The following is a 9,560-nucleotide window of genomic DNA, read 5'->3' as shown; positions in this document are numbered from 1 at the left end:
TATGTTAATTATACAGCCATTCTTTCTTGTTGTTATTCCTGTTGTTGTTGTTCCTGTTGTTGGTTTTGTTTTTTTTTTTTTGTTGTTTTTTTTTTTTTTTTTTTTTTTTTTTTTGACAGAGGGTTTCAGTCCCAAGCTGGTCCCAAAATCAAGTTGAAGATGGCCTTGAACTCTTGATTCTCCTCCTTCTGCCTGTGCTGGGATTCCAGACTAGTGCCACCAAAAATGGACCTTAGAGTCATGTTATACTTTGACTACTGAGAACTGTCCACTGGTTTCCTTTAACCCAAGGACTTAAGTTTCTAGAGGGGGTAAGCAAAGCTTGCAACAGCCTTGAATTGTGCTAGCATCGTACTGTGCCATCTCAGCCCCACGAATCCCACAGCCCTCCCATTTATCCCACACTCCAAGTTCATGGACTTGGAAGCTTTGAGTCCTGGGAACCTTTCCCACCCTTTTACTGGGGCGACCTCTTACTGCCACAGGAAGGCGCCTGTGGGTTCTCATAGTCTAAACCAGCAGAGGTCAGAGAGAAAGTTACTTCAAATTATAGAGCTCTCCTTTCACGTCTGGAGCAGCTTCTCCTCAGCCAGCTTTCCAACATTCCTCTGAGATTATGGGGATTGGTATGAGGACAAAGGGCCAGTCACCTGAGCTGGCCAGTGGCAAGGCTCCACCTCCTTCCACATGGGCTAGTGTTTTCAAAGTCCTTGGCTCCCTTATCTAACCGCCTTCCTGAATGGAGACCTTGATTTCTCAGCCTTTCCAGCAGCCAGTGAAATTCCCACTCCTGGATTAGGCCAGGCCTCCTCGCCCCCCTACCTCTACTTCTCTGGAGCTGAACCCAGGCTTGCCAAAATGTCCTTTCATTTGCATTTTTTTTTTTTTTTTAAAGACAGGGTCTGGGGCTGGAGAGATGGCTCAGAGGTTAAGAGCACTGGCTGCTCTTCCAGAGGTTCTGAGTTCAATTCCCAGCAACCACATGGTGGCTCACAACCATCTGTACTGAGATTTGGCGCCCTGCTCTGGCGTGCGGGAATACATCGAGGCAGAATGTTGTATACATAATAAATAAATAAATCTTAAAAAAAAAAAAAGACAGGGTCTGGCTATGTGACTGTGGCTGTCCTGGAACTCTCAGCGATCCGCCTGTTTCTGCCTCTCAAGCGCCGGGATTAAAGGTGTGCCACCATGCCCAGTTCATTCGCACTCTTTTTGTCCAATAAGGTAATTTTGGGGAGCACATTCAGATAAGTACCCACTCTTTTTTTTTTTTTTTTTTTTTTTTTTTTGGTTTTTCGAGACAGGGTTTCTCTGTGGCTTTGGAGCCTGTCCTGGAACTAGCTCTGTAGACCAGGCTGGTCTCGAACTCACAGAGATCCGCCTGCCTCTGCCTCCCGAGTGCTGGGATTAAAGGCGTGCGCCACCAACGCCCGGCAGTACCCACTCTTTTTGAAGACGTTCTGACTTCCAGCAGACTGTGAAGCCCTACAAAGGGGCCATTTTCTGTATGCAGGGCACTGGATTTCCTAGGCCTCTGGCAGTTGGGGAAATCTTTCTTCCCAGTTATTCCCCACCACATAGACCTGTAGTTTTATATTATTTGCACCTCAAATTATTTCCTGGAAGGATTGAATGATGAGGCCAAAGAATGTGGCAATGTGTCAGCATACAGAGAAGGGCCTTGGCCCCCCTCAATGCCCTACGGCAAAGGTATGTTAGTCACGGTCACGCGACTGGACATCGGGGAAAGGAGGGGGGCAGATGACAGCGTCCACAAAGCCAGGAATGGCGAAGCAAGCACCTTTGGTTATCAATCCTGGCGGCTGCCAAGGCCAGGCTGTGGGAAGAAGTCCTGAGATCTAGCCGACATCCTCAGCACCACGGACAGGGAAACTGAGGCTGCGGGCGCGTGGAGGAAGGCTTCTTCCCAGCAGGGACTGCTTCCAGCTGGCAAATGGTCACCTTGACCCAGTCACCTCCCTTTTGATATCTGAACCGCAGAGAGAAATGCCTCCGGCCCTGAGTTGGGTCTGGCGTGGACACGTCTCGCACTGCGCCTGGGAAATGTAAAAACACACCCACGGAGCTCTTTCAGGAGCTGCCTTGCCCCAAGGTCACGCGGAAAGAGCAGATAGCCTCCAGACACCAATTTCCTGCGGGCCCCTGTAAAGCCCCCGGATCCTTTGAAGTCGCCGCCTTCAGACGTGGGGGCGTCTAAGGAAAGTGTCCCTCTCCCGGCCCACTCTAGCGTCTGCCAAAGCTGCAGAGGCTTCTCCTCTCCTGCTCCGAGAGGCCCTACTCCGCGAAGGAGTCTCCGTGCAAGCGCGGACAAATGAGATGGCTGGTCTTTCCGGGACCCCCGGGACCCCTGCGCAAGGCCCCGCCTCCGGTGCGCCGGCCCCGCCCTCCCCGTGGGCTCACCGCCTGAGGCGAGGCGGGGCTGTGTTGCAGCCAATGGGAACGCGGCGTGGCGAGGGCGGTGGCGGTTGTGATGCCCCCTCGGCGTCCAATCAGCGGTGAGCGCGGGGGCGGGCGGTGACGCTCTGCGCTCCGCGTGCGGCGCTGTAAAGGAGCGAGCGCCGCGGCCCACTACAGCAATCGTCCGCCGTCCGCCTTCCGCGCTCGCCTCTGCCCACCGCTGCTCGCCATCCATTGCTGCCTCTCCCCGCCGTCGCCTACGTCGCCTCCCCGCGCGCTCCCACAACCGCCGCCCGGTCAGTCAGCGAAGCCGGCGAGCCATTTCCCGCGCCCGGCCCCCAGAGGCGGGCATCCAGCTGGACTCTGAGCGTCGCCCTCTCGCGCTGCGGCCGCCCGCGCCTTCTCGGCCGCTTGTCGGGCATGAAAACCAAGTTCTGCACCGGGGGCGAGGTGGAGCCGTCGCCGCTCGGGCTGCTGCTGAGCTGCGGTGGCAGCGCTGCCCCGGCGCCCGGCGTGGGGCAGCAGCGCGACGCCGCAGGCGAGCTGGAGCCCAAGCAGCTTGGCGGTCGGTCCCAGCCTCTCGCGCTGCTACCGCCGCCGCCTCCTCCTCTGCCGCTGCCCCCGCCGCCATCGCCGCCGCTATCGGACGAGCAACCGGAGCCCCGGACCCGGCGCAGGGCCTACCTGTGGTGCAAGGAGTTCCTGCCTGGTGCCTGGCGGGGCCTTCGCGAGGACCAATTCCACATCAGTGTCATCAGGTCGGTGGCTGCGGCGCCGCGCGGGGGGCCGGGGAGGCGGGGCGGGGCGGCGGCTGGGCTAGAGGTGAGCGCCGCGCCCAGGGTCCGGAGCACGTTCCGGAGCTCGGCAGGCGGCCTTCGGGAGAGCTTCGGGGAAAATGTGTGCTGGGATGCCTCCGGTCCCTTGCGGGAGAACAATACTATGCAGCCATACAAGTACATTCTGTACCGAAGCTCAAAATAGATGTGTCTAGAAGCCGTTTCCTTACGAAGGCCTTGAATGAAAAAGGGATGTTGTGGCTGGGCTCTAGAAAAAGGGGGAAAACTCACCGGGTAACTTTCCTTTGTCGTGCCTCTAGTCTGTTATTTGATCACAACCCCTTCCCCCACCACTCCTTTGGCACTTGGGAGGCCGAAGCAGGCTGATCTCTTGAGTTCGGGGCCAGATTGGCCTACATGACGAATTTCAGGCCAGCCAGAGCTACATGATGAGACCCTGTCTCCAAAAGGCAGGGAGACAGAGGAGTTGGTGTGTGTTGGTGGAAGGCCACAGTCTTCTGAGGTTCTTGTCTTCGTGTGCCTGTGTTACTGGCCAACGCCTGGAGGCGTGGCTCCAAAAATGAGCCAAAGTAGAAGTAGCGAAAATTCCTCCTCTTTTGAAAAAGGGTCTCTTGTAGGTCAAGTGGGCTTGAATTTTCTAGGTGTTGGAGCCTGGCCTTGAGTCACCGATAAGCCTGCCTCTACCTCCCAAAGTGCTGGATCATAGATGTGCCCACCATGCTTGGCTCTTCAGTTCTCTGTAGTTTTTTGAGACAGGGTTTCTCTGTAGCTTTGGAGCCTGTCCTGGAACTCACAGTGTAGAATAGGCTGGTCTCAGACTCACAGAGATTCGCTGCCCCTGCCTCCTGAGTGCTGGGATTAAGGCATGCACCACTCTGCCTGGGCATTCCTTACTCCTTTTAATATTTCATCTTAATTTAAAAAATATGTAGGTTTGCATGTATTCAGACTTAACAGAGAAATGCAGCTCTGCCCTTGCCTTTAATGCACAAGTGTTCAGCATTCAGTATTGAGTACAGGTCCTTTTGTTTGGCCTTTAAAAACCCATTTGGTCGTTTTCTACTAGTTTCTGTTTGGTTGACCCGGTTGAGTGCCAAGTGTCTAGAAACTGACTGGCTGGCTGGCTGCCATCCATAATCCTCAAATCCAGTTTCTAGTCATTTGATTCCTTTTCCGTGCCCAGTCTTTCACCAGAGTCATGAATGCAGCAAAATTAACTCTTTGGATGGACTGCACTTCCACTTTGTGTTCCCGGCCCTTCATGGGTACTTGGATGTGGTTTTCTCTTGGGAGTGTGTCACTCATCAGTTAAATCTGCTTTGCTCAAACCAGTCATTGCAAAAGCACTGAGAATGTCTTTTTTTCTTTTTCTACAGGAGTTAGTCCCTGTCGCCTCCCCCACCTCTAGTTTTTCAACACAGGGTTTCTCTGTATCCTTGGCTGTCCTAGAACTCACTCTGTAGACCAGCCTTGCCAGAGATCCGCCTGTCTCTGCCTCTTGAGTGCTAAGATGAATGGCGTGTACCACCACCGCATGGTTTAGGAATTAATCTTAAAGATAGGACTCTCTTTTTCAGTACCTGTTAAAATGTGGTGTGCTGCTGGACTTGGTGGCTCACACCTTAATCCTTTAGTTCAAGGTCAGCCTGGTCTACCGAGTGAGTTCCAAGACCGCCAGAGCTGTTACACAGAGAAACCCTGTCTTGAAAAACCAAAAAGAAAAAAATGGGGCATGTTGTCAGTTCTGTGCTTTGGGGAAGACGTAGTTATAGAATATGTGGAATAAAGAGGTGATTTAAGATGTGGGGAAGTGGGTGGTAACTACCTGTAAAACAAGCTTAGTGGCCTGGGTATAGCTTTTTGCTGGGTTTAGTACATTGCCCCGTTTTTCATCACATTGCTTCAACATAGCCCTTCAGCCTTTCCAGGTTTAACCCTTTGGCTCCTCCCCGCCTCAGAAAGTATTTCTTTCTGTCTTAAGAGCGGTCTGGTCCAGTTCCTCCATCTTTTTTACTCTATTCCTCAGAAGTCTCTCCTACTGTGGTCTCTAAAGTCTAGGGACAGCCCAGAACTACCTGTCCTTGCTTAGATACATGGTACTGGAGGCCCCAGGGGATCTAAGCATTTTATGTATTCTAACCTCTATCTAAGTTCATTCTGTAGCCTGTTGCCGGGTGTTTCTCAAATGTCATCAGTTGCTCCCATGTCTTTTGTAGCTAGGAAATAAAATCTAAACTCGTTTGCAAGATCTAAACTTGGGCTGCAGTCTACCTTTGAGAAGGGCCGTTTTGTTGCTCTTTTCAAATTGCCCTTCCCCCAACTGCAGCGACTAACTGAGCTCTTTCCATTGGGCCCAGTGCTTCTAAATGAGCCGTGTGTTTCAGTAGCAGGCCCATTTGCTCCTGCCCTCTGCTTAGCAGTCCTTTCCCTGATGGCTGCTTTTAAAATTTCCCCTACAAGGCAGTTCCTCCTTCAAGGCCTTACTCAGGGAGAACCAAAAAGGAGGAACCCCTCCCCCCACTACATTTTCTCCCCAGGACTTCAGCGCTACAGGCCTTCAAATGGGCCCTTAACTTGCTTGGGTGTGGGTGCGTTACTTTCATGGAAGACTAGTTCCTAGAGAGCAGTAATTGTTCATTATTTTGGGTTATGGGCTCATGTGCTGAAGGGTGACCTCTAACTTATGCAGCAACCCTTCTGCTCAGTTTGGCTTTCTTTTTGGTCTTGGGGGAGGGGTCAGAGTCTCACTCTGTAGCTCAGGCTGTCCTCAAACTCTTAGTAATTCTCTGCCCAGCTTCCAAAGTGGTGGGATTACAGGTATGAACTTCTGAGCCTGGTTTTTCTTTTTTGTCTTTAATTTTTTCGATGTCAGGGGTTGTACTTAGGCCTGAGCATGCTTTCCATGCTTAGTTCTGGATTGTGCCTTCATTGCATTATCTGAAAAATTATCACCATTATGTTGGTGTGCAAAAACTTTACTGTTTTGCATTTTACATTTATGTTTGTGATTCCTTTGAGGCTTATTTTCTTGTAGGTGTTAAGTCTATTTATATTCTTTTGTGTGTGTGCATGTGGATGTCGAGTTTTAGTACTGGTTGTCAAAAGTACGGTTTGACTCCAAGGTACCGCCTTTGCTCTTGTCAGATTGCTTCTATTTATGGGCTCTCTCTTCTGTACGTACAAGTTATGTACTTGTATTGATTATTGTCATCTTTTTCCTTAGCTTTTTTTGTTTGTTTGTTTTGAGACACAGTCTTGCTGTGTAGCTGTGTAACCTTATCTGTCTTGGAATTCACTAAGTAGACCAGACTGGCCTTGAACTCACAGAGGTCACAGTCTCAAGTGCTGGGATTAAAAGTGTGTCCAAAACACCTGGTTTATATTTTATTTTACGTGTAGGAGTACAGTTTCCCTGCATGTATGCGCGTGCATGCACCACCTGTGGAGGATGTATGCGCGTGCATGCACCGCCTGTGGAGGCCAGAAGAGCTGCCATGAGGGTGTTGGGAACAGAGCCTAAGTCTTCTGAAAGAGTAACAAGTGCTCTGAACTGCTGAGCCGTATCTATCCAGCCCTAATTATTGTAGTTTTTTTTTTAAAAGATTTTTTTATGTATATAGTGTTCTGCCTGCATGCATACCTGCAGGCCAGAAGAGAGCACCAGATCTCATTACAGATGGTTGTGAGCCACCATGTGGTTGCTGGGAATTAAACTCAGGACCTCTGGAAGAACAATCAGTGCTCGTAACCTCTGAGCCATCTCTCTAGCCCCCCTAATTATTGTAGTTTTAAAGGTTGATAGTGTTAGCTCTCTTATTTCTTTACTTTCAAAATTGGCTAACCAGTGTCTTTTTACCTCTTTTAAAAAATTTTATAATTCATTTGTTGATAACTAGAAATAACTGGGATTTTTTTCTATGTTCTATTTTACTATTTTGCAAAGAGGAACTTGAGTCTCTAGTAGAAGATAGGATTATTTTTTTTAACTAAAAAAAAAACATTTTTATGAGTATTTTGCCTGAATGTATGTATGTCACCACATGCCTGTGATTCTTTTTTTTTTTTTTTTATTTTTATTTTCGAGACAGGGTTTATCTGCAGCTTTTTGGTTCCTGGCCTTGTAGCTCTTGTTGACCACGCTGGCCTTGAACTCACAGAGATCCACCTGCCTCTGCCTCCCCAGTGCTGCCTGTGATTCTTTGTTTTAAATATTTATTTAACTCAGGTTCTACAAATGTTTGGACTGCAGGCCCACTTGGCAGAGATGCCTTACCTGTGGATTTCCAGTAAGGCCATATTCCTCTCACAGAATTCAGACATGGAGTCAAGAGACTAGCGATTAGACACAATCACAACAAACCCATACTCCCCCCCCCCCCCAGTTCCATTAAAAGTTTATTTTTTCAAGACAGGATTTTACTGTATAGTCCTGGCAGTTTTAGAACTCACCACTGTAGACCTGGCTGGTTTCAAACTTAGTGACCCACCTGCCTCTGCCTCCAAGTGCTGGGATCAAAGGTGTATTGCCATCACTGCCCAGCAAAAGGTTTTATTTTAGTGTTGTGCGTGCAACTGCGTACATGCATGCAACCAACCCTGTGTGCACATGCCTACCCACAGAGTCCAGAAGGTGTTAGATCCTTTGGAGTTAGATGTATAGGCGTTGTGAACCTAATGTGGGTGCTAGGAACTGAACTGGGATCCTCTGCAAAATAGGTGCTATTAACCTGACCCATCATTCTCTCAAAGATCCCTCTTTAAAAATAATTTTGAATAAAAGAAAAAGTTTTGAGTATACTCTTAAGAGGTCTTCATCATGGGCAGTAACTAGGGTACTACCTGAAGCCTTTCTTCTTTCCTTCTTCCCTCCCTCCCATGTTCCCTCTCTCCCTGCCTTTGTCTCTTTCCTTTCTTTCTTTCTTTCCTTTTTTTTTTTTTTTTTTTGAGACAACTGCTTCCTAGGTAGCCCAGGCTCCTGAAAGCTAGGGTTATATAAAGGTACAAGCTTGCACACCCCTCTGTCCCTGAAGTTTTAAATGAGTTGTTCATACTGAGCTCCTGTTCTGTAGCAGGTGCTGTATGAGCGGCTACTCTGCTTTTGCCAGCCTGTCTACTTTTTAGGGAGCTGTTTGCCAGCAAGTCTTAGAGGTTTTGTTTGTTTGTTTGGATTGAGGGGCTCTTTTTGTGTCCCTAGACACTGTAAATCTGAATGTTATTTTTAATTTTGGGTGGGTATTCTGAGCACACATTTTCCACACACTGAACTAAGCTGAATTACCATTCCACTTACTGGTGTTGTTGATCGGAATAGTGTGTGTGTGTTTCCTTCCCTTCTGCCCACTGTCCCCTTGTTTTTAGCCATATCTCTTGGCTTGTCCAGTTTCTACACTGATGCTTTTGTTTTGTTGCTCTTTTTAAAAAACATTTTGTGAATGGGTCTTACTGTGTAGTTCTGTCTGGCCTAGAGTTTGTAGATCAAGCTCACTTCAAATTCACAGAAATCTTCTTTCCTGCCTTTGCTTGAGAGACAGAGAGAGGGTGGGGCGGGGGGGGGTGTAGGGGGGAGTATTACACCAAACCTGCAATGCTTTTATTTTATCTGATCTTCCCTTCCATTGGGACCTTGTCAGCCAACTTCTCTCCAGGATTCTCTGCCTTTTATATATGTCAGGGAGGCCCTTATTTTTAGTTTTCCACGAAGATTGTAATCTGTCTTTCACAATGAACCTTCTTATGCTTTTATTGTGTTTGTTAGTATTGCAGTAGCTCTGGGGCTGGTGGCAAAAGAATTACAAAAATAAGGATTTGGGGCCAGGGAGAGTATAGTGGTTAGGAGTACAGTTGAAAGTCAGACTAGAGAATAGATTGCTGTTCCAGTTGGGGGAGGGAAAACTGAAAGAGAAGGAGATACATCTATATATCTATCCACCTATCTCCATGCATTTGGTTTTTTGTTGTTTTGGTTTTTCAAGACAGTTTCTCTTCTGTAACAGCTCTAGCTGTTATGGAACACACAGATCCACCTGCTTCTGTCTTTAATCCTGATTGCTGGGATTAAAAGTATGCGCCACCACGGCTGGCTTCATGAATTTGTTTAAGACAGGGTTTCTCTGTGTTCTAGCCTTTGACTGGCTTAGAATTTAACTGTATAGACCAGGCTGGCTTCAAACACAGATCTGCTTCTGCCTCTAGAGTGCTGGGATTAAGGGGATGCTACCACACTTAGCAAGTTTTGTTTTGAGACTTCTTCTATAGATCAGGCTGGCCTCACATTTGCAGCCACCTTCCTGCTTCAGCTTCTCCCAAGTACCAGGATTTGAAGTAAATACTACAATTTTGGCT

At 48.5% G+C, this 9,560-nt stretch overlaps 1 protein-coding gene across 3 annotated transcripts in view; it reads left to right on the top strand.

Annotated features, from left to right (window-relative positions):
- The first annotated feature begins 2,563 nt into the window (after nucleotides 1-2,563).
- The window catches only part of Chka (choline kinase alpha), a 50,151-nt gene continuing 43,154 nt past the window's right edge, over nucleotides 2,564-9,560 (top strand). For 2 of the 3 annotated variants that reach the window (XM_041661134.1, XM_041661132.1), the window contains exon 1: nucleotides 2,564-3,179. In XM_041661134.1, coding sequence (XP_041517068.1) covers nucleotides 2,842-3,179 — 338 coding nt within the window. In that variant the 5' untranslated portion in view covers nucleotides 2,564-2,841. The remainder of the gene's footprint in view (nucleotides 3,180-9,560) is intronic. The other variant, XM_041661133.1, reaches the window with a different exon arrangement.

Source organism: Microtus oregoni, unplaced genomic scaffold (genome assembly GCF_018167655.1).
Source record: "Microtus oregoni isolate MIOR12 unplaced genomic scaffold, Mior012 000012F_ref0000307, whole genome shotgun sequence".
Classification (NCBI taxonomy): Eukaryota; Metazoa; Chordata; class Mammalia; order Rodentia; family Cricetidae; genus Microtus; species Microtus oregoni.
Note: the sequence above shows the minus strand (reverse complement) of the source record. Positions and strands in the feature narration are given on the sequence as shown.